We start from the raw sequence: 23,540 nt of genomic DNA, 5'->3' as shown, positions 1-23,540 counted from the left end.
GCGTACCGTGAAAAACACTTTAAAGGTGAACGAGCGAACATCAAAAGCAGTACAACAGATTATTACACCAAATGAAACCTCTTAATAAACATGAGGCCAATGCCGCCCTCTGCTAGCAGGTCGTACAGGGGTTCAAATTGATCTCGTTTTCGTTTGTGAATCTGCTTTGAGGATTCTAATCTGCTGTTGAGGATGACATCTCCAACGCTGGTTGCATATTACTTTTAATGCGAAGCAATTGAACTGATGGTAGTACTGAGCTGAGTTAGTTGAATATAAATTTCTAAAATACTTGCTGATACCGGTTACCGTAGACTCAGTCGATGGGTTACGGATCAAACAGTAAATAGCGTAGACCAAATAAAGACTTGGTCCTTCAAGATTCTCTCTTTCTGTCCATGCCGCCTGCATATTGACGATCCCGATGCTTTATTATTCCAACAAAACCTTTGGCCAACCATATATTGAGTCCTTATCGGGTCCTTCTTGCCTTTCGACTCACTTCCCTTTGTTGATTTTTTTTACAACAGGCCGATTTCATATCCGGTTTGGTTCACAAACAGCTGCATTTGTTGAGTGCGTTGGATTTTATCGCGTCATCCTTTTTGGCTCAATGGGAGTTGAGGCTATCTTGCTAGGTGATATTGTTTACCTAGAACAAGACGTTTTTATGACAGGATGTGTGCTTAATGTATGCGTTTTTCTGGAGAATAGCCATAAGGTTTTACATGTAACCATGTGTTTGTTGCCTGTAAGGTCCGAGTTTTACGAATCTGGTTTGGGCCGCATGGTGTGAGCGTGTCCCTTGGTTGGGTAGAATTAGTGACTTGGACAGGCCTTGGTCTCTACACTGTGAGTCCTTTATCAACACTTTCTGAGTTGTCAGGTAAAGATCGTTTGCTGTTATGATAATGAACATTTTTCGTGGGAAAATATTCGTTTCCTGTCTTCATCATCTCTCACTGGTAGATCCGCTTTGGCTGCCTTTACTTTCTGTCCACATCTGTGACAAGCAGACAACCGATCGGTTGAGTTGTTTACGACCTAGCACCCATTCGATCGGGTGTCCCTACCCATGATCGTTTTACGATCTTCCAGTTTGAAACGAGATTTTAAGGTACGGTGGTAGCAATAGAAATGTATCTCTTTTCTCTTGTCTGTCGTGCCATTCGTTTTAAGACCAAAAAAGTTTGCTCTTGAGATCTTTCTCTTTGTCGCTCGTTTTTCTCAAGCACTTCGAACTCACGCTGCATTCCGAGATCCCGATCACTTTAACAGCAAGTGATCGTTCGTCGCAAGATTGCGTCTGGTAATTTATTGTCGTTTTGTTAACAAAGTCCAGACGGCCTTTGCAGACCGGTTTGTTGCTGGTCATTCGTGTACTTCAAAACACGTTGCATTAGGTTTAACAGACTAGTGAACTCGGCGAGCACGCCGAGCTGCCTAACGATGGTTTTCGGTTAAAATCGATTCCTTAAATCGTTCTGCCTCTCTCTGTCTTCTCATCTACGTTAAGCTTTTTGAACGTTTTTGTGGCGTTCTGTCATGCCAAATTAGATTACGTTCAGTGCTTCGGCGAGTAGAATTATGAGAAATACTTTCACATAAATTGCCCCGGCCAACTCCGACGGAGTGGTTCCGAATTTAATTTCGGTCCTCGTCGAAGAGTTCGATTTTGGTGGACCGCCTTCGCTTGGTCCATCACTCAGCGCGGAGTGATATTATTTGCGGGAAAAAAGTTTTTTCACCAAACTTTCACCAACGCTCTTCCGGTTTCCGGAAGTTTCACCAGCGCACTACTGCTGCTGCTCCGCGCTAAACGCTTTCTTACTTAATCAAAATTCTCTAATGAAATCTCATCGACCAAGCCATCGGGCCACCGTAAAGGACGAACGGAGGACGTAATCCAATCGGTTGGTGCCGTCGATCGTTGAGGGCAACATTTTTGACGTTCGATCGATGCGTTCGACAGCGTAGCAGCGAACATCATTAACCCGACTCCGGAACTGCCCGGGTCCCGGAGAATAGTTTTCCGGCCAACGGCGGCTGTGGCTGAAAAGTGTAAATTTTCATCACGTCGCGAACTCGGGGTGAGGAAATTTTACCATTCACCAGCACTTTGGCTCTGTGCTTCGCTCGGGATTCGCTCACACGTTTCGTCCAAAACCAATACCATTGCCGAGACGTGCGAGGTTTTGAACCAGCATCGAGCTTCGCGTTAATGCCACGGAAGTCGCGCGCCGTTCCGGTTTTTGCTTTTCTCTGGCTTTGGGCACCGACGAGTGAACTGCTTGACGTCGACCTGGTAACCTGCTTCAAACTCCCAGCACAACTAGTCGACTTTTTCCCGGCCGTGCCGTGCCCCGTGCAAGACGGACCCCGATTTTATAGCCAGCAACGTGTGGCCCTAATGCAATTTCGTTCTGGAACTCTGGCAGTACGGACTGCTCGAAGCGATCGCTCACAACGAGCTGGTTACAAGGGCGCAAAAGTGAGAGCGTCGGTGTAAAATGAAATTACGAGTCCGCGATTTTTCATAGCCTCGCCAATGCGCAACGGAACGGAAAGTGGACGCTGGTTGCTATTTGCTCTATCTCTTCGCGAAAGAAAATTTTTATAAACATGTTTATCTGCTTTGCTGAAGCTGCCGTGAGCAGGAAAGCGCCTCTCAGCGAACGGCGTTTGGTCCGTTCCCGTGGAGGACACCCGGAAACGCACACCATAAACCGGTGGATGAATCATTTTTGTCGGATGAGTTTTCCCGTTTGCCGTCCCTTGTGCGAAACTAATCACACCGTTCCGTGATTAAACCATTCCTTCTTCAGCACTTAGTTCGGATTAGCATTTTTATGAGAAACCCATGCTAATTTATCTATTTCAAAAACAAAAAGTAGCAAGAAACATGAGAGCAAAATTAAACAACGGTTTTCCGTTCGCTCCCTCCTCGCCGAAGGAAATCGATCGTAAATTTGCAATCAATTTGCTCCGGTTAGCCGTTTTCACTCGCGAACACGGATCGGTTTTCCGTTTTCCTTTTTGTTTTCATTTTTTTATTTGAAAAATTTTCACAAATCGTTAGCGAGCTCCCGTGCCACCTGGGGAAAAATCGTGGGGAAAATCAATTTCACTCATTTGCCGCCGTTCATCAGTTTTCTAAACTGCGGTCGGTGCTGAACTCCCCGAACGACTCTTGACTACCGCGTTCCATTGCTCTCGCTTTCCGCCGTGACCACTGATGAAGCCATTTTATTTGCACCATATTTAGCTTCCATTTTCACTTCTGGACCGGGCGGCCCCGGAATGGCCGTGGCCAAATAATCTAGCCTGATGGAATGAATGTTGGCCTTTTTACCGCTCGATGAGCCGCAACAGGGCCACAGAGGGAGCAATTTTTTGCCGAAAAAATATAATTCTAACAACTGATAAGCTTATTAGGAGAGAGCGAGAAAGAGAAAGAAAGAGAAGGGGAAACGAGCCGTGATCCTTCTTGAAAGAAACGTACCATCGAAGGATCAAACAGCAGCAAGAGCAGCCAATTGGAGCTCGGACCAAACTCCGTTAAGTAGCCGACCGCCAGGTACTCGGTTTTATGGCACCCGCGGAGGACTCCGACGGGCGAAACAAAAGAAAATACTGCCACGGGGAAGTGGACTAGGATGAAGGGGCCATCGGCCACCACCCGGGAGGCCAGGCCGGCGAATGGAGAAATAAAATAAATTAAATATTAAACTGTACCCACCGGTGGTAAAACGAAAACCACTTTCGGCACCCTTTTTCCGGCGGAAGTTTTCGGCGGAAGGCCGCCTCCGCTTTGTCCGGGACCCGTTACGGGCATGTGTGTGTGTTCCGCAGGAGTGAAGCAGCAGCACAAAAAAATACCGAACCCCATCCGTGGGGTAGTTTCCCGTGGTTTTTTGCTCGCTCTCCATCGCCGTGCGATGGAATTAGAAACCGGAAACCGGAAAACTCCCGGCCAACGAAGGAAATGAGTGTTTTGCTGTTTTAAAATTAAAATACCCTTGCCCGGGGGCCATGGCAGGACTGCTAAGAGGCTGATCGACCTGGGCCGGGGCCTTACTTTTTAACCCGAAAACCGAACAAATAACCTTGCGATGAGCACACAGGAGAGCATCACCCGTGATGGAAGGGACCGGGAACCGGTTGATGCCGGCGTGCGTGGCGTGTCCGGTTCGAGCTGGCCACCAGCACAGTTGAAAGGTCTCCTTCCGGGAATGGCTCCACCGTGGCCCAGAACAAAGCCTCCACCGTCAAGCTGCCGGCCAGGAAGGGACTCGATCAAGGGACCGGTTCTTGCACAGGACGAGCTGTTTGTTTGCGCAGTCCTTCACCCACCTCACGTGCGCGCTTGTTTGTGTGTGTGTGTGTGCGTGTGGCCGGATGCATGGTTCATCCGGCTTTCCCGCGGGAAATCAAAGAGGAAGAACATAAAAGTGACGTAAACGTATCTTCGGCCGAGCGTCTCAAGTGAAAGACAATGGAGAGCGAGTTTGAAGCAAAGAATGGTTTGTTGATTTTCCGAGAAAGGAATTAGTTCCATTGGGTCTCTCTTTTCATGTTGTTGTTGTTGTTGTTGCTGTGTGTGTGTGTGCAGTGTGTCCTTAAACTTTGTGCCGCATGCACCAGTCGAGGACGCTAATTTGCATACCGTTAGGTTGAGGTGGTTTGAGTGGTTTTCTTGTTTCCAAACCCGAGCCTCATTCATCGTCCTTTGCTTATGATCTTTCATTTTGCTGAGGTTTTGGCTTTCCGCCGCCAACCCTGGGGTCGCCACTGGCGGCTGCTGAAAAGGTCCTGTTTGATGAAACCTTAAAGGCACACACACGTCGTGTCGTCGGCACAATGCAGTCACCATGCAGTGCCTCCAGCCATCGGGGCCACCGACACGTTCCTCAAACATCGCCGGTTCACCGGTTAGCATTAGGCTATTTCGGCCCCAAACGTGGAGCTAATAATGAATGGACCACCACCATTAGCATCATCAGCATCGTTGCATCAGATCATCATGCTCATCATCTTCGTCGTCGCTGGCAATGTAATTACATCGGCCAAACAACACGGCACTCCGCGAAGCATTCCGCGGTGAGAAATGAGAATGAGAAAACGGCACGGAACGGTGAGAAAATGAGGAAAACCCCCAAACGTCGAAGAAAACGGTGCACAAGGGTTTCAAATAACAAACAAACAAACATTAAAACATCCGACCACCCGAACTGCCGATGAAATTCTGGATCCTGGAGCGACCCGGAGGAACACATAAGCGACACCAGTTTCCTGGACACTAACCGGGAGACTCGGTAGAACCTGCAAACCCGGGTCGGGTCCGCAAGGCCAAAGAAGGAGTGTTGGGCCAAAGTTCAGCCGTGCTGGTTTGTGTTTGTGTACCAAACTATGCTACAAACACCGCAGCATATGCGCCTCCGGCGTGCGCCTTCCCGTTGCTTTCCATCCCGGGGCCATCCCGGGGCTATGTTGCGGCACTCGCCGGAAGTTGATGTTTCGTTGGAGTTCTGCCCTTTTTTTCTTTCTCTCGCTGCTTCGGTTTGTTTACTTTACGTAAGTTAGCCGGCCTTCTGGTAGGTACTCCGGTAAGTTGGCCAGCGTCTCCGCCTGTGCGAATGGCCAGTTTCCAACGGCCTACGGTGAAAGTTGAGAGGCTCCCACACATTGCGAGTCCTGTAATCAGTTTCACCAGAAACGGGCTCTTCGCACGTACGACGTTCTATCTCGTTCCGTTACACTCATTGCTAGTTCAGATTCTCAAAACAAATCCGTAATTTTGGCATCTTTGAGAACGACCCGAAAGCCCAGTAGGCATTGCGGTTGCTGCGGTGATGGACGGCGGCATTAACCTCCTCCATCACCTGGATGGGTGTCGTCGCCAAGGACTAATTGGAATCGCAAGCTACTCGTCCACTCACACGTTCCCATCCCATGCTCACTCGTTTCAGGGCGGCCAGATCAGGTGCACAACTGTACGGTGGCCAACGTGTCGATGACGTCGCTGGCCGTCCGGTGCTACGAAGGCTTCAACGGGGGGCTGGCGCAATCCTTCTTCCTCGAACTGCGCGACAGCCACACGCAGGAGGTGCGCTTCAACAACACCTCGCCGTTGCCGCGGTTCGCCGTGCCGAACCTGCACCCGAGCGTCATCTACCAGTTGGCGGTGTACGCGTTTAACTCGAAGGGCCGCTCCGAGCCGTACGTCATGAGCGCAGCCACCCAGCGGCTACCCGAGAAGCAGATGAAGGACTCCGACAAGGGTATGCCGGCGCCTTGCGTCACACGTGCGGACGCCCCGATGATGCCCCGGCTCACACTCTCTCTGTCTCTCTCCCGTACAGTGGAGCGGCCCCGATCACCACTGCCACTGACGCCGACCCTGTCGATAGCGATCGGGCTGGCGGCGGCCGTGCTCATCGGGAGCTGTGCCATCGTGCTGGCCCTCAAGTTCCCGTGCGGGGCCAGCGGTCGGCGGCACAAGGATACGGCGCCGAGCACGACCGTGCGCACGTCGTCCCCGGGGCCGAGCGACAAGAGCGTCGCCAGCAAGGATTACGACGGCAACGAGAGCGACGAGAAGAACCCGGACGTCATCCCGGACACCATCGACTCCGACGATCAGGTAACCCACCACGGCCCGTGGCCGTGTCGTAACTTTCGAGAGCTTACGAGGCGGACGCCATTAAGCTGTCCGCCTGCTAGCCACCGTGGCTTCCGGTGCGGTTGTCTCCAATTGCACCCGCGGGCCTCTTGTTAAATGCTTTCAAGTCGTGCGAAGTCGCTGGAGGAATGTGTTGGATCTGTTTACCGTGTCAATTGCCTGCTTCTTTGATAGAGTGAACCAGTTTCGTAGATCTTTTCGTGATTGTTTTATATAATTTAAATTATATTACTCTTTACTTATTTATTTATTACCATTGTCCTATTGAAGCGCCCCAACTTGGGGTGTTCACTTTGACTCTCTGGTCATCTCCGCCGTCACCGATTTATGCGTGCCGATACTCGATTTTGCCCTGCTTTGGGCCGAAATGGCGTTTCACTGTCATTCCCGCTAAGTCATGCCTCCCGCTAAGAACTCTTTCCCTTCTTTTAATCATGGGACGAATTTTTATGACCCGTAATTAATATGTTTTCTGCCTGTTCTAAATATGTATGTTGTTTATGGAAAAATGCCGATTCCGCGTCTGCCACATGTTAACTCTTCTAATCCCGCGCTTGCCACCTTCTACGTTATTTTTCCAGCCTGTGGGGACGTATTTTTATGACGCAATCCCTTGGCCGTTATTCATCTCCGACGTAATGTTTCAAGTGCATCTACCATATTGTTTATGCTGCAGCAAGCCGATTTCTTAACCGTCGCTTGAGATTTTATGACGCGACATCATCATGTGTGTTCTCTTTTCATTTTCGGACCCCATGCTTTGCCCTGGTCGTACATGTTTTTACGCGTAAGCAATATGTTTGTTGGCTGCAGGGTAGAATTCGTGGTTTGTGCATTTTTTGGTCTTTGCACTATTTCTTGTTATTGTTTGTTACTTTCACTGCCATGTGACAAAAATCGGCTATAATTGTCGCAAATGAAATGTTTTTATTTGAGATCTACCCAGAACTAATTCTATTCCTCTAAGATTTTTACTTGTTTCGGCTTTGCTGTTCTGATTCGTACTCGCTTGCTTGACTCCAGAACCCTTGGCTCGTTGCCCCGGTCGTGGACCTCGGCCTCTGGAGAACGCTCGATCCATATGTGTTTATCATGCGTACTCCGCACCTGGATCGCCGCTGGCGTCACTTATCAGTGACAATCATGTTATTATGTGTTGTTTATTTGTGGTTCATATTAATAACATTTTTTATAGTGTTTATGTTTTTTTTATTATTTTTCAGGGTCTCAACATATTTTTTTAGGTCTGAAATTTAGAAGTGAAAGGAGTCCTTTTGTGTTCATTGTGTTCTTTGTTTGCGTACTGAGTTTTATATTGTTTAATTCTTTAAATTTAATTAATTTATACATACTTCGTGATTCTCTAACACTTTGCCGCTAACAAATACACGACCTCGACCTAACTCAATTGTGACTGCTTTGTTTACCGACACCCCCAGATGGAGTACATTAAGCGACGACAACACATATCGACGATCGACACGAGCAGCCCGAGCCGGTTGCTGCTGACGACGGCCGCGGGCCCCAACCAGGCGTTCCTCGGCACCTCGATGGCGGCCGCCCTGCACGCCTCGCACTCCTCCAGCCTTGGCTACTGCACGTTACGCAACGGCGCGCCGCAAGGCTCCAGTTCCATCACCAACGTGTCGATGTGCCACGTGCCGTCAACCTTCACGACGTCGTCGCACGCAACCTGCACCCTGCCCCGGCACCCGGTCGGTGGCCTCAGCACCGGCGGCGGTTCCGGCCCCGGCAGCATCACCGGCGGAGTCGGTGGCGGGGTCGGTCCGCACCATTGGCCCTCGTACGGGGGCACGATAGCGGGCGTCCGCAACATAACGGCCATCTCGGTGACGAGCGGCCCGAACCCCTCGCTGATGGCGGGAGGCCTGGTGGGCCAGCAACCGCCACCGCCGCCCCCCTCGGCCATCGCCATGCAGCACCTGGGGCCGGCGGGCCGCGCCCGGATCTGCATCGGGCTGCCCGAGGACGAGGTGTCCGCCGACACGCCGCTCATGATGAAGCGCGAGAGCACCGTATGACTATAGGAGTCTCACAGGGTCGGTGACACGGCCCTGTGAGATCGACGCAGGTAACCCCCCACCCCTCTTCCCACCCTTCCGGCCGGCTGACGGTCACTTTCCTTCCAGGCGCGCCAACGTGCGCGTTACGGAGCGTTACGCGCCGGCTAGTTTTATCAGTTCATCACCTCCTGCTCTAGTGTACCGATGTATCGTTTTGTGATATGACCACGCTGTGAATAGTACGCGAAACCGGCCTGCCCCCCTGACTGGCCTGGCGGGACTGGCCCGGCGTGAAAGTTCCCGAGAGCTCTCGGCACCCCCTCAATAGGGCCACACGATTAGAGAGCTTTTCCTCCATGTAAATAGAACGAACGCCGCGTGCTTGTGAGTGGATGTGAGTGAGTCTGTGAGTGTGTGTGTGTGTGCGCGCGACGTGTGTGTAAATAGTAATCCTCTGTCGGTGGATCAAATGCCAGAATTCAACCGCCGGATCGCCGGGCTGGTTTAGGAAAATCAAAAACGATAGCATAACGCAGAGGGTGCAGGTCTGAGGATCGCGAAGGACACAAAATGGACACTAAAATCACTAAATTAGTCAAATCAAACTCAGAAAGTTGCCATCGCTCAGCCACGCATCCTTCCACACAGTCACGCCACTCTGACGTTAGTTCCGTAGGACTCTAGCTAGTGAATAATAAAACAAAGAGAAAGAGAGCGAGAGAGAGACAGAGAAAGAGAGGCAGGAGCATGTTGATCGCGTGTGGCCGTGTTGCTGCCTTCGAACCGATCGATTACCAAGCTCGATAAAGGCTCGCTAGGACTTCACCTCCGGGGAGGGTAATCTATTTACCGTCAACTATTTCCCGTCACCATTCTTGGCCGATGGTTGGCGGTCGTAGAAAACACTAAAGACCCGCGGCCGTGTCTTCGTTAATTTATTTGCCCTGCCCGGTGCCGGCATCGGGACGGTAGCGGAATGTCCCGTTTTTGCTGGGTTCGTCCCGACGAGACGCAGAGTGTCGCCGTCGCCGTCGTCGCCGTCAGTGTCCCGTGGGCCAAGCGAACCACTGGGCGTATCGGTGACAGTGATTGATGACGCCGCCAGTGGGACGGCGGCGCAACCACGCTGGGTGGCGACGGGCTGCCTCGTGGCCGTTACAACTGTCAGCACAATCGATGATGGATGTTTTCTTCTTCTTGCGATTTTGTCCGTTTTTCCGTTGCGTCCGTGTTTGGGATTTTGAAATTGGTTTTTCCGCCCAGCAGCGGAAGTCCCCGTCGATCGAGACGTGCAGCAAGAACGGGGGGGCGGTAGACTCCGACAAGAGGCTGTCACTGTTCAGTTGCTGTCAGATCTTGTTTACGCGGGAAACTCGGGCTTATCGCGGCACTAGGGCACCCCCCTAGGGAGGTAGCTTGGGTGCGGGCGTCTCGGTCTTGTTGTGGTGTCGCCACCGCCGTTGGGAAGCTTTTCGATGTAAATCATTGTCGTGAAGTGTGAATCCGTGACGAAATGCAGTGACACAGTGCGCAACGACCGCCGCCGACCGCCGACCGCATCCAACTGTTGCCAACTGTTGTGGGGAGGGCAGAATTACGCGATACATCACACGGTCGCCTCTTGGTGCATCTGTCGGGCGCCCCAAAATGGCTGCCGCATTTCCCGACGGAGCCCTGAACAATACTGTTTCGTAGAAAAATGGCCCCACATTATGGGGTGCTTTATTTGCGGGCCACGTGAAAATGGCAGCAAGTTGGACAACCGACGCAGCGGTCGAAGAATTTGGAAACCCCGGGCATTTGCTAAAGGCGAGTCCAGTAGCTAAAGAATGATCGATGGAGTGCGATGGTGCGTTTGGGCCGCTTGTTCGGCTCGAATCTGCCAACATTCTGAGTAGGTTTTCCGTCTCTTAATAGGCATTTAGCGAAGACCCATCGACGACTGTGAGTAACCGACACGTTATTACATGGAATCTCTACGATTAGGGTATTAGGCTTTAATATTTGGCACCTTGATGCCTCTCCCAAGTGGCCTCCTGATGTGTGGCCCATTCTATAACGCATTCCGCATTCCAAATTTAGTTTTATGCTGCTTTAACTTCTTTGCATAAACTTGGTAGAAACTTTGAAGCTCTAATTCAACAAGAAAGGAAGAAATCAATCAAACAAACCTTTCTTCCACAAGAGTACGATCTGGAACTCATGTGCAGTGCTTCATATCACGAATGTTATGTTGCACACACTACATGGTAGTGGACATATTATGCGTTTTTATGAGACACCCATTGACGTCGAATTCGACGTTTGATCCGTTCCCAACCCAATTCCCGGACAATCGGGTAGATTATGAGGGCACTCGTTAGCCTTGTCGTTGCCACTCTGAAAAATCCCGTCCCACGTCCCACAAAATGGCGAATAAAAAAACGGAACGAAATGAGCAGCATTCATAATCAGCCCACCATTATTTCAATTTCCGAATGACGGACCAAAGCTGGACCTTGTTGGCCTTTTCCCCCGGTACGCTGCTTTTCTGATGATTGTGTAAAATTTCATATCTCGCCACTCGCGTTCGGTTGTGTTGTGTTTGCACCGCACGTTTTAATTCCACCGTAATCGGGCACAGAACAGCACCAGACCAGGGGGCTGGTACGGTTCTTCTACTGTCCCCGAAAATTTGGCACACCAGTTTGCCTCCGCCTCCGTGTCACGGTGTCAATAAAAAGGACACCCTTTTTTGGAAGCGGGAATTTTTCATGCCACGAAATTGTTCGATTGACAACCGGTTGACGGTGACGCTCGGACGGGGTGGCAAAAGCCGGAACGAAATCAACATGCTCCCGGGCCGCCCGGTGAGGTTGACCGGTGTTGGGCCGCAGTCGGCAAAATAATCACTGCAATCGCGTTGATTACGAGGGATTGTTTTCCACAACAACAGCCCTCGGAGAGCGGGCGAAAACAGCAGAATAAAATCGGTGAAAAAACAGAAACTTCGAAACCGGCAGTCCCCGATGCAGGCCCGACCGAGCATCCGGTCCAAGTGAACTGCATAAATATGGAGCACACGCTCCTTGGGGATGATTGCGTATGCTTTTACTTCCAGCGGCGGCCGGGCCGAGGTGGTTGAATTTTTAATTTCAGCTCACTCGCCGCGGAACCGCCGTGTTTGCCGATGGTGGCAGCGATATGCGACGAAAGCACACAAACATCAGATAAAAACGCGGTGTAATATCGTCAATATCGAACCGAAGTTTCATCGGGCCGAGTGGGACGTTGCGATTGATACACGGAAACTCCCACGGGACCGGGAGCGTATTACGCTTTTAAGCGCCGGAAATTTGTTGAATCATGAAGCTCAGCTATAAAAATGAGTTTTTAATATCAGCACCCCGGGTGCCCGCTACGCAGAAGGTCCCGTTGAATATATTTTTCATCGAACGACAACATGTTGCAAAGAGGTCAACCAAACACTCGTAACCGGGGCCTGTGTTTAAATGGTTATTTTTATGCTTTAGTTTTACAGCAAACAATCGGCAAATGGGAGTAAGGGAAATGTTAACTTGTGAAAAGATCGTATTCCATTCCGTTGGGCGGCCTCAGGTCTCACCTAGAACTGCTGACTCCGGCAAGCTGCGCCTGAATGTAGGCAATTTGTGTATCAAATACGCCTGACGGTATGCCATCGCATCAGGCGCATGGCAGCGATGATCCCCTGGAATGGTTAATCTTCTGTGGTAAATAAGCAATACTGATGGCTGTTGTTGGTGATTTTCTCAAACTAAATACAACACTCTCCGTGCCCGGTGCGTTGTTTATGTTAGCAAAAATCATTGTTGAAATTCCTTATCAATCTGTTACGATGAGCAATTATCGAAGATCTCAACGTTAAGCGAGTCCCCGGTGAAATGGTGATCGATCAGAGCGAACGTAAAGCACGCGAAAGCTACTAAAAACAGTAGAACTCAACACGTATGTAAAAAAACATTCAGAATACAAAATGTGAGCCCGTACCGAGACATTCTATCGAAACACCTAGCGCTGTCCCGTGTTGGCCCAGTCAGGACTGATGGACTAAATCGGAAATCGAAGCGGATTACCCTGCTCAGTCACCAGCACCCGGGTGAGAAAATGTGTACCGTTCCAATCATGGCCGTTTTATTGTGCAACGGTGAAACTATAAACAATAAAAACATCGAGCTACAACTCGTTCTCTCAATTAGAGCGTCAGCGGGGGCGCAGAGTAGTCTTCGCTTCTCACCTCTTACAACACCCTGCAGTTCCCAACGGTGCAGCCAAATAATAGAAATGTACATTTTCACAATTAAAAGCACGAAAGGAGCATAAACCAATAGGCGCCGAGCAGCCACTGTACATATGTAAAACAAATCGCCGACCGGCAGAGAGACAGCGACAGAGACAAAGAACAAAGACGCTGCGGGTATGTTAAGGAATGCGAATCAAAACAGTTGAAATCTTACATTAGAAACTATTCTTGGGAAGAAAAACCGGAAGAACCAAACTCTGCGCATAGAATGGTAGACAATTGGAACCTAATCAAACGCTCGGTTACAAAACGAAGATCGACTGTCGATGAACGTTATGGGTTGAGCGTGAAGCGGTGCATATTCGGGAAGATTTTCTTCAATATTTGAGCAAACGAAAAAAACCGGGAACCGGGATCGCAGATGCAGAAAATCAAACAGGAAAAACCAGCGCAAAACTTCACGAAAAACTCACGATCGCACGACCAACCATCGAGCGGTGCCACTATATTAACTGGTTACAGTTGTAAATAAAATAGATAAATTTATAAAACATGAAAAGTTAAAACGTACCGTGCGGAGACAGTTACTTCCGTCTGATGACTAATTAGTGGAGCTTCTAGCATCGGTAAGCATATAAATTGCACACGTCGAGTTTCACAGTAGCTAAACCTTATTTCGCACTCCATTATGTTCGTACAATTGCGTGCCAGGGCTTCCAACAGTAACGAGCTTCAACTAGCGAGCCAAACGAAGCATTATAAGTGTCAGTCGGAACGGTTTCAATCCGATTTCACACCGGCGCCCGTTAGTGTGTTGTTTGCACTAGTTTCCATTAGTACCACTACCTGCTGCGACTGCTGCGGGAACTTATGCTCAATCAATTTGGCAAATTCCACCACCCACCGGCTGGCTGGTGTTTTTGGGATGGATTTCACAAACCTCGCCCTCGCGAGTCATCATCTGTTTGAAAAAGCGTTGAGTGCGTTAAATTTGCCAATCCTTTGCCGGTTGCTAAATTGATGTTGATTCACTTCTCACGCCACGCCAGCATTAGCACTGGCCAGCGCTGACAAACGCTGGTGCGGTTTCGTGTGCGGCTTTTTGCAGCGACAACATGAAGGTGAAAAAACGAAATCGGAAACAAAACCGAACAAACCCCCTGCCCGGGCCCATTTATACATTTATTACACACTCGACACCACGGCAATCCGCTTACCGGTGCCACCGGTGGCCTGCATTAATTTGTTTCTAGTTCACGCCAGTAGTTTGGGGCGGAAGTTCGCCGGCTGAGAGCATCGGACGCCCACAGGAAACGACTCAATTCCCACTTCTCGTCGCACGCCGGTGCCAATTTGGCGTTCAAAATAGATACAAACAGGGCGGACACACGAGCGTTAATCCTAGCTCACTGTATGTTGCGTTTTGCAATTAATCCCGCCGCCGTCCCCCGGGTGTCCTGGGGTGCCGCTTTTCAGAGGAAAAGGATGGTCAGGGGCATACATGCGGGTTGACGGTTTCATTCCGCTTCTCGGTGACGATGATTCGATTGTGGCTTGCGCCGGCTGTTTGCCCGGCGAAAGCATCGGGCGAGTTTGATTCGAAAAATGAGTAAATAAAAGAATTCGGATTGGCGTCCAAAAAAAAACAACACAAACTTAATTTCACATAACGGCGACACTCGAAGCGCGGGAGCAAATGAAAATGGAAAAACCCCACCGAGAACCAAAAAAAAAAATAGTTCCCTTCCGGTGCGAATAATCTGTTTAAGCCCTAAATTAAATAAATTAATTTAAATGAATGGATAAAATCGCGCGCCCGGTCCGAGTGGAGAAACTCCCTCCCGTGTTGCGTGTGTGCGTGTGTTTGTTGTCCTCGCACCACCTTCACCGCCACCCAAGCCACCCAGTCCCCATCGCGACGCACAATTTGGTCATTTTCGTACTGGTTTTTCTGCATACAATCCACCGCTTGACATACATATTGGCATTTATTTTTTTGCCACACCCGATCGGTGGCCGAATGATGAGCTGCTTTAAGCACATTCACTGATTATGTTGCGGGAAGTGTGCAAGCGCATAGTTTAAGGACCGCAAAAGAAATGAACCAAATCGAGTGCTGTCGCGCAGCGGAAGCTGCTGAAACAATCAATTACGTGCGCACCGGAACACGAGCGGACCGGATACTCACATGTTTGCGGTTTCGAACGGCTGCGGCTGTTGAGTAAATCGAGTTTATTTCTTTCGTTTCAGTCCTTACTTTAGTGGTCGCGAACAATAATGAAACATGCACATTCACTCACCAAAGCAGACGGGCAGTCAGCAAGGGTTCGTATCAATGAATTTATTGTCTTTATTTCTTCTAGCACTGTCAGTTGCTCGTAGACGGTTTCAATTTGTTGGCAAATAAAATACGACGGCCAATGATTGTGAATTTATTCTTGCATGTGCAATTCTTAATATCTGCACAATGCTGAAAAAATTCTGAGAGAGTCTTAGAGAGGTGTGCTTTAATGCAAAGGCGCCGTGCGCCACGTGGTTCTAGGCCAAAATGGTATTTATTTTACCAAACTCCAAACAGAACGTTAGAACTGGAAACAAGTTTGTTTCCTTTTTTTGAAGTAGTTTTGATTTTTTATGTTCTTAACTTTTTCTTTCGCATACATTTCATAATTTCTTTTGGTTTTTTCTTCTGGTTCTGCTGGTAGTCGTTACTTTCTTATTTTGTTATAAAGTTTTCTTTATGATTTCGCAAAGTATTTCGTTCTTTTTGTTCGTTTCCCAACACTCGGTATCATTTCTATTCTTTTCATGTAAGCTAAAATAGCAAAAAATTGACATTCTTGTCTTGGGCTTGTTATGTCAATAGATCCACGGCTAGGATATATCGAGTTTTGGCTCGGCTGAGGTCTCAGTTTCTTGCTGTTTCAAGGCTTGTCTTCGTTTGCTTACTTCGAGAGTGCGACTGAATATACACGTATATGCCAAGACCTGTAACTATGACCCCCGCTGATAGAGCAGTCGGTAACGCTCGTCGCTGTGACAGGGGGTTGGCGCGGTGCCAACAACCCCTACCGTAGAAACGAACTGTTACAGAGAGCACCAGAGATTAACATTGTCTCTGGTGCAGGATAAAACCGCTCAGCGCTTGTTCCCGAAGAAGAAGACCCGTAACTATGGTGTCATGTGCTTAAGTGCCGAAAAAGCGTTTATTTTACTCTTTTGGGCTCGGGTGTGGAGCGAACTTTTTTCTGACTCGAACTGAGTTCGAGTTCGATATACGTTATACCGTTACATAATATTCTTCACGATGATAAGTCGTAGTTTATAACGAGACATCCCGCTGTATTCCGCGTGTTTTTGTTCTCGATATTCTTCGTTCCATCCGGACTGTACGTCAGCGGCCTTCTTTCTGAGCCGTGACCTACTTCACCGACAGATCGATTTCGTCAGATCGCATTTTTATCTTCTCGGCTGTCTGTCCCCTCCGTTCGAGCTTAGGCGCATCCAAATTTCGGATGATGATTTCTCATCAGCCTATCCGGTTTATAGACTTCAACTGTGGATTGTGGCATATAGGAACCTGATTTGAACTGACTAACAATCTCGCTTTTAAAACCCATCGCGTCTCGTTGTCCGGCCTCTCTTTTATCCGGTCCGGTCTCAGTTGTCAAATTTCTTTGGCCTTTTCGATGTCCGTGTGCATATCATTTTCTCTGCTTGATTCCATGTCCGTCGTGCTTGCTCTTTGACTGTCGCCTCGAATTTCTTTATGTTTTCTTGGAGTTGAGTTTAAGTTTTAGAGCTTTGAGTTGGAGTCTATAGTAAAACGACACAACGCCTGGAACTGAGCTATGGGTTTAATATTTCATATGAGACGTAACGCTCGCAGAAGCTCCTCTAAGCTGCTCTTTATTTCCGAATTAAAATGCCGTTGTTGTAGGCCATTGGCCTAGCTATAGTGACCCAAATGTATTACCTTTGATTCAACAAAAATGGCAATATGGGACCCATTTGATCTTTGTTTCATAGTATAGGTTTTGCAAATGAAAACAATGTTTCACATTTTATTCATACCAGTAAACTAATTGATAGTTTAATTGAAATTGCATTCAATTTGCGTCCCCACACGAACCGAGTTGAAAGGTTTAATAATCAAATAACACTCTTCCGTGCCTTCGGTGCCATCGACCAGCCTCCAGCATCCAGCATTGCCGTCCATTCAACCGTTCCATATGAAAATCGATGGTTTATGTAAACACGAAACACATAATGGCGATTGGTGGCCAATTTTGCATTGTTCATATTGTAGGCATTACCACTCTTTTTACCCTCTCTTTGTTCCGTTTTCTCATTTCCTGTTATCGCGTCACCATCCCGGCGCTGCCGTTTCTTGGAGCGTGAACTTCGATTTCCGATTCTCGACCCTGCACCATGGCCCGACTGCGGGCTTACAACATAACAACGATTTTACCAATGTTGCTTGCTTTTTACTGTCAGTACCTCGCGAACTTCGAACGATAATGATACATTAATACAACGATCCAGCGATAGAGAGAGGGAGAGAAAGAGAGAGAGGTCTCCACTGGTAAATGGAGGGCGAAAAAGGATGGCTCGTAAATGTGAAGAATCGAATTTCATTTAATTAGCCGTATTTACGATGTGCCAGCGCTTGGGTCAGACCATCGTAAAAAGGGCCAACGCGCCGAACACGACCCTTTGCCACATGGAAAAGAAGTAAATGCTGGATGACACCAAATGGAAAATGTACGTTGGTTTGCAAGTGGCTTTAAAATGTTTTCTGTGCTCTGGTTCATGGGAAATGAAGTATGTTCGTGCTTTAAACGCTTCTTGCTTTCTGCCAGAAGTAAGTTAAGAATTAAGTCAACAGATATATTCCTGTCCAATTCTCAAATCAACCATCCTTACAGAAAACTCTATTTTATCCGGGTGAAATTCAATAGTTCGATAATTTATTAACAATCTTTATTGTTGTTCATTATCTATAAATTATATATGATTTAAGTCCTAGATTTCCCAGATTAAAGTTACCGCGCCATCTCCCACAGCATACCAAAATCCTATTTTGGCGGAACCTTTAACATCAATGAGAGGACAGTGCAATGCAAGATAAGTCATCTTCTGCCAATACGAACACAAAGAAAGGAGCACCATTTCTAAACCAACCCGAAATCGAGCGATAATTTGTAACGTCAAAACCATACAAAATGCCCTGTAAGCTGAGTTCTTTGTCTTCACTTGATCCTTCACTTCAGTTGATCGGCATCGGCTTCCTCTGCGTAGGAATTACTGAGCATTCTCAGACGGGCCATTACCGCGAAAAGGCAAACCATGGCGAGGGCAACACCGTGAAAGGGCAATCTATCCATCAATTTCCTTCGCAGGATCGTCATTTCCGGACGGCGAATGAATCGAATCTTTTTTGGTTAATACGATTCCGAAATTCAAGCATTCTCTCCAACCTTCCGACAAACGGCGAAACATTGTCCTTCAGCGAAACATCACCACTTACTGTACGGATTGAAAGGGGCACAGCATTGAACGGAGCATCCAACATCAAGGTAGGTGAACGCATGGCGTATTAATCGAACCACGCTTTACCATATTTATTTCCATAAATGCTAGCCGACCATAAATTAAAACAATGAAACAACCAAATCCTATTAAAATTCAGTCTGCTTAATCCATCACAGTTCGCTTGCGTTTCCTCCGTTGGCTAACGAAAATCGATAGGCGTCAAAAATTAAAACACAATATAGTCCCCTTTCCGAGCGAGGCTCGCTGATTCGTTTGTATGTTGTCCGTTCGAGTGACACGCGAAGCCGAGAACCGATTTTCAGCAACGCTCGGCCGTTGTAATCAAGCATTCTCCTGCGAATCCTTAGCCCTGGTCACGTGCATAAATGATGATGCGAAACTGGAACGGCTCCACGTCACTCTTCGACAGTCGACACTCGTTGAGCGATTGGGCTGCCCGGTCACCGGGACTGCATCGCGAGAAGCTCCACCCAACGGGCCATGTGACTAAGAATAGTTTCAACCGTATCAGGTCAGTGAATCATAATCGAGATTTATTGCAGTGAGCGTGCATTGGAGGAACGAAGGGCGCCGTTCTGCACCCGTGCCCTACTTCCGCGATAATCCTCGACGGTAGGCACCATTGGAATCAAACTTTGCACGGAAACCACACGGCGAATGGCTAATGAAGGATTTTTGCGAATATTGATGCCCTTCGCGGGTAAGTCCCCCGGTCCCTCGGTACGGTGTAGAGCGCGGGGCAGGGCTGCTGGTTGCTAATTGGAAATTCTCAGCCGATGATGCATGACCATATCGGTTAGCATCGGCCCACCGAAAGCCCACCTGCATGCATGCACCAGCTGTGCTGTGGCAGCTCAAGTGCTGATATCGGCGGCCCAACATGAGGCTGGTAAACGATTCTATTGTTTTGCATATTTCAGCACTACCACCACCACCACCGTACAACCGGTCGTCCCGGCCTTTCGGTTTCGGGTGCAAGCATTTGCCGTTTCAGTCCGTGTGCTCGCCACGATCGCTAATAAATGCAACGCTACACTTGTGATCGGTTTAATATATGGGTAGCGTTTTCGAGAAGAAAAAATGTTTCATGATGCCAAATTGAGGGAAAACGTTGCTTTCGAAATCGTGTGTTGCATGTCACATAAAGCAAATGTAGCTTTTATAGGTATACTTTTGGTTTGGAACTATAATAACGAAACTAATATTGTTTTAAAATACTCCACTTGCATCCGCGCCTGGAATGCTATTGATATTGGATCTTGATCAAACTCAGCGTACTGAGTCCTAACTGTGGTGACCTACGTGACCCTTTTTGCTGTTGCCAGGGAGGCGCGATCCCGTTTATGCTGAGTCCAATGTTTATGCTACTGCTGCTTAGTGAGCTTCACCCAGAAGATGCACTTCGGGTGGTCCCAGCGTTCACGCTGCTACAATGTTGCACGGTACTGCCTTCTCCACAGATACATTGTCGCTCTTAACATACGCTGGGGCTGCATTCACCACAGTCACATTCTAGATACCTTGGTGCAAAATGTTACCTCTTTCTGAAAATGAACTACAATGAAGTACTTTTCTATTCTACTTTCCATATTTTTTTTTTGGGTACCTTGTTTTAAACATTCACAGTACAATGAAAATGTATGGGAGATTAAAAGTCTTGCTGTTCTGATTTTATTGAAATAATTTAGTTCATTATTACCCTCAGTTTTGGTTAGCAATATCATAAACCAAACTTAATGCATCATTGGCGTTCAAACTTCAAGCTTCCGCCAGCTATTTAATAAGTTGAGTTCGAACAAATCCAACATACGATAATGCATAAAATGCACTCTTTTCAGCAAAATACTGGCCAAAGACTAAAAACATTTTACGTAAACTTTTTGTACAACACACCGACCGATGACGAATGGTGCTTAAAAAACGCATATGTCGGTGACAGGAAAGTGATAAAAATGATAGATTAAACTGTTGCTAAAGATATCGAACACTGCCATCGAACAATACGCTTCAAAAACGATGGGGTAGTAAAAACACAATTTATGGTGAGTTTACTGGATCGCCTCCACCCGATATGGTCCCGTCGGTCTCGACCACCTACCATTGTCCGATTTTCCTGCTGTCTTGCTCCGGTGGAGCGTGTTTCTGGTCCGCACAAATAACTAGTTGCATCAATAGCATCATCGGTAAGGAGAAAACAGTGGACCACTTTACGGGCGGCCGCTGAGTGGTTCGCTCCTGTCCTTCCGCAAGCGAAACATTTCTCCGTTCGGCGGAACAGTTGTCAGCGAGCCAAACAAATGATCGAGATCAGGGCGATAAAGCTCAACTGCACTTAGGAGGATGTCGGTGAGGACCTTCGGGCGCCAGCGCGTCGGAAGCGATGCGAAAGCATGACAAAGCTCCGCACAGCGTCCGGGCGGAGATGGTGCAGATATTTTCAATTAGTTTTCAATCTTTCGCTAATAATCGAAGCGGAAATATTGCCGGACGGAGGAGACATCGCTGGTTCGGGTGCCAGCGCGCGGGCTTGAGGAGGGACTGAAAGGCTGGGCAAATAAGTATCATAAACCTCTATCGGTGGCTCCGCTTCCGTCCGCTGCAATACCGATGGAAGGATGAAACCTCTGAAGAGATGTTGCGAGAAAGTTGTCGTGAATGCTTTTGTGGGTTGATATTTCTCAGGAATCGTTGTTTTTTGTCTAACTTTCGCTATTTAGAAGCCGATCCAATAGGACCGCGACGGCGTGCGAGAGAAAATGTTGTTATGTTTCGTAACGCTGATGTCCTTCTGTTACCGATACGGGCCATTGGACGTAACTGACGGGAACAAAATTCAATCAGCTTTCCATTTCCCACCAATCCGGGAGCGAGTGTGTCGTTGTTCGGCTCAGAAAGCAGTGTTTCTTATATTTTTGTCGATCGTTGTGCCGATTGTTAAATGATTTCATAATGAGATTCGCCAAGAAAATAATGGAGTAATTTAAAAATACATCGACAGCACGCCTTCAAATTGTAAAAGAAAAAGATTTCTCTTCGCAGACCATGCATTTTCCATCGCATTGTTTATGTAACGGAGGAAAACCGCTCAATTCCGATACCACGAAGGCGGCGCCAGTGCTTTGGCCTTCGCCAATCTGCCGCCGGGGTGAGTTTATTCGCGCAACCGTTGGCTCCCCGGCCAAAGCGGACGCAGAAATCTCTCATCACCAACACCACCACCACGGAAAGCGGCTAGGCGCGCTAGGATCGCTGATTGGACCGCTTGCCGACGCACCGCACCGGTCACCGGAAGCGGGAAAAAGACATTCGCTGGGGCGCCCCGAACATCACCTAATTGAATTTGGTCGAAAATTAAAATGCAGGTCACAAATAAGCGACCGTTCCGTCGTCTTTGGCGTCACGTCACGATCCTTCGCGGCCGCCGCCGCCGTCGCATGTCCGTTGCGTTGGTGGGGTTTGTTTCGAAAGTTCCGTTCCGTTTTTTGCCGGTTCGCCTGATTCGTTCTTCCGTCTTTCGTCCTGTCACAGCTTGACGATGCTTTTGTTTTGTGTTTGTTGTGTCTCTTGGCCCTTTTTTCCTTTCCCTTTCCCCACGGCCCGTGACGGAAACCGGACTGCGGAACGCGTAAGGCGCACTCGCCGGCAACGGAAGTAACAGCTTCGGCCGGCCATTGTTACTGAAAGGCTCGGTAATCATTTGATGGAACTACCACCTGGCGGCCTGTGGCCGTCCCGGCCGTTGTGGGGAATATTTTTAATGAAGACTTTCATTCACCCACGAACCGGCTGACGCTGCGAAGGGCGCCACATTTGCTGAGCTTGAAGCAAACATCGCGCGCCGACGTGACGCAGGACGAATGGACGGGGGATGGTTACGCCTCATCCATCTTCACCGAACAAGCCCGAACGGCTGCGGGATGATGAGGACGATTTTCATCATTTGCTCATTTTGGGAAACCGAGCGACAACAGGCGCCTCCATTTTGGGGTATGTTTCATCCGTCCGGTCATCATCCACCTGCGCGCCGGGTGACGGACCATCCGGAATGACTGGCCGGAAGCCCTTCCGGTCGGTTTCCTGCTCCCGTGGCCAGATGTCCGGTTCGATAGTTGTGTTCTTCTTCTTCACCCGCTATCTAACTCCCAACCATACTTCAACCTTCCCAAACAATCATCAATTCTCCTCAGACGGACTAAATTTTCAGCCTCAACTCCTGGATCCCGGGATCACAGGCTTACCTCTTTCCCCCGCTGTCCGTTCCGGTAGCCCAATTTGCCCTTTTTCGGTTCGGTTCAATAAATCTGTCACACGTGATTGATTTATTACGCGACACATCCCTAAACGTGTACCGCTCGAACGCTGTAAAAGGTACAACAACATTGGAAAAAGCAGAACAAAACGCAACCGTACCGGTGGCGAATGCATTAACCAATCGGATCGTGTTGGATCGACAAACTGGAGGTAAAATAAATAACCACTGGCCAGCGAGTGAACGCTATTTTCGCTCAAGTAAGCAATCGGTTGGGTGGGTTGAGTGATGAGCTTGCTCCACACGTCGATGACTATTGTTTTGTGCAGTTTTCGGTTTGCGCTTATCGTTATGCAGTTTCAACAACAACCCAAAGAAAGCACATCAATTATTTATTATTATTCTTTATTTTTGGACTAAATTTTGTCCCTTGGTAAGGATGAATAATATGAAGAGGAGCTCAAAGTCAAGACCTCTGTGTGCCTTATTAAGTGTGTAGTCAAAATCCATAGCAAATAATGGTGAAGTTCAGTCTGGTATGCAAATTACCCGAATTTACTTGAGTCGCACTCAAATATTTTCTTTTAAATTGATGTTCAAAAAAAAATGTTCATGTTCAAATATCGTTAAATATCGAAAACGACTTTATCGTCGTTTTCGATAAAGCATTCAAACAGTTTTTTACATTTAAACCAATAACCTGTCGGCTAATTTACAAATAGCAAGATTCTATGAGGATACTTTTCCATAGTGTAATCTTGAGCCACC

At 48.2% G+C, this 23,540-nt stretch overlaps 1 protein-coding gene across 1 annotated transcript in view; it reads left to right on the top strand.

The window, feature by feature from the left end:
• Nucleotides 1-8,724, top strand: part of LOC128270117 (hemicentin-1) — an 80,925-nt gene extending 72,201 nt beyond the window's left edge. Inside the window, exons 11-13 of the mRNA XM_053007522.1 lie at nucleotides 5,970-6,281; nucleotides 6,363-6,643; nucleotides 8,122-8,724. Of these exons, the coding sequence (XP_052863482.1) occupies nucleotides 5,970-6,281; nucleotides 6,363-6,643; nucleotides 8,122-8,724 (1,196 nt within the window). The remainder of the gene's footprint in view (nucleotides 1-5,969; nucleotides 6,282-6,362; nucleotides 6,644-8,121) is intronic.
• Nucleotides 8,725-23,540: the final 14,816 nt, after the last annotated feature.

Source organism: Anopheles cruzii, chromosome 3 (assembly GCF_943734635.1).
Source record: "Anopheles cruzii chromosome 3, idAnoCruzAS_RS32_06, whole genome shotgun sequence".
Classification (NCBI taxonomy): domain Eukaryota; kingdom Metazoa; phylum Arthropoda; class Insecta; order Diptera; family Culicidae; genus Anopheles; species Anopheles cruzii.
The sequence above is the reverse complement of the archived record's forward strand: the minus strand, read 5'-3'. Positions and strand labels throughout refer to the sequence as shown.